A 1330-nucleotide genomic window follows, 5' to 3' on the forward strand; every position below is an offset into this window, starting at 1 on the left:
GGGTGCCATAAATAAGGGGGTCCTGTGCCAGGTATGGAGTGCCATAAATAAGGGGGTCCTGTGCCAGGTATAGGGTGCTAATAATAAGGGGGTCCTGTTCCAGGTAATAGGTGTTGATAATGGTCTTGTGCCATCCACTCACCTTGTCAATGAAAGTAGCGAACTTGTTGTTGAGGGTCTTGATCTGCTCCTTCTCCTGGGTCCTCACTTGCTGGATGGTGGGGTCGATCTCCAGATTGAGCGGTGCCAGCAGGCTCTGGTTGACGCTGACAGAGGTGATACCAGCAGAGCCCACACCTTGTCCCGCTCCTCCATAAGCCGTCCTGTAGCCGCTGCCGAACCTGGAGCCCCCTCCATAGCTGGAGCCCAGGCTGAAGGAGGCCGTGCTGGCTCTTGCCCCGGCTGGGGCTCCGCTGTAGGAGAAGCTGCTGAAGCCGGCGGAGCGGGGCACGGCGCTGCTGGAGGTGCGGTAGGTGACTTTGCTCATTTTAATGGACATGGTGGCTGCGGACTGAATGCTGCGCTGTACAGACCAGAGAGAAGTTCACAGGACACAGTACAGCCGCTGCCACACTCTGCCCTTATATATAATACAGCCCGACACAGGGAGGGGCCACACACTGTTCTCACCTGAGTGGCTGACTGTGCGCGGAGGGCGGAGCCAGCCACCTGCCAGAGCCCATAGACACCAGAGGGGGCACCTGCGGTCACTGCTAGGAGGAGCTGGCACGCTGGGGGTTAATAAGGGGGGCACTGTGCCCAGGATAAAGGGGAATGCCCTGTCTGCCCAGCTATCTGCACAGGAGGGGCAACTCAGCTTCTGGAAACTCTTACTAAACCTCACCCTGTGGATTTTTACATATATCTGTCAGGGGTTTAATTAGATCTTAGATAAAAATAGCATACGATAGTTCAGATGTGAATTCTGCAATGGCATGCTGGTTATTCTGTAAATAATAAAATATTAAAGAATATATTTTTATATGTATTTATATCTTTTTAACTTGTACACACATATTCTTTGTAATGCAGCAACTTATGCAGGACAACTGGAAAGGACCAACAACAAACACACACAGGGACCAGCTGCCAACCATCCATCTTTTGTAGGGACTATTCAGGAACCCTCTGCCCCATCCTAGATGCCCGTCTTTTATATCGCTATAAATCATTGTACTATTTAGCTGCCAAACATTTTTATATTGCTCTATAACTTCCCCATCCTTCAGATCATTCCGTCCATTATTATTATTGTTATTATTAATAAATTATTTATATAGCGCCAACATATAAGCAGCGCTGTACATTAAATAGGGTCATTTTATTATGC

At 49.1% G+C, this 1330-nt stretch overlaps 1 protein-coding gene across 1 annotated transcript in view; it reads right to left on the reverse strand.

Moving 5' to 3' along the window:
- The window catches only part of LOC140326720 (keratin, type II cytoskeletal 8-like), a 10536-nt gene extending 9970 nt beyond the window's left edge, over positions 1 to 566 (reverse strand). The window contains exon 1 of the mRNA XM_072405573.1: positions 143 to 566. Within this exon, the coding sequence (XP_072261674.1) occupies positions 143 to 499 (357 nt within the window). The 5' untranslated portion in view covers positions 500 to 566. The remainder of the gene's footprint in view (positions 1 to 142) is intronic.
- Between the last annotated feature and the right edge of the window lie 764 nt (positions 567 to 1330).

The sequence above is a fragment of the Pyxicephalus adspersus genome, chromosome 1 (assembly GCF_032062135.1).
Source record: "Pyxicephalus adspersus chromosome 1, UCB_Pads_2.0, whole genome shotgun sequence".
Classification (NCBI taxonomy): domain Eukaryota; kingdom Metazoa; phylum Chordata; class Amphibia; order Anura; family Pyxicephalidae; genus Pyxicephalus; species Pyxicephalus adspersus.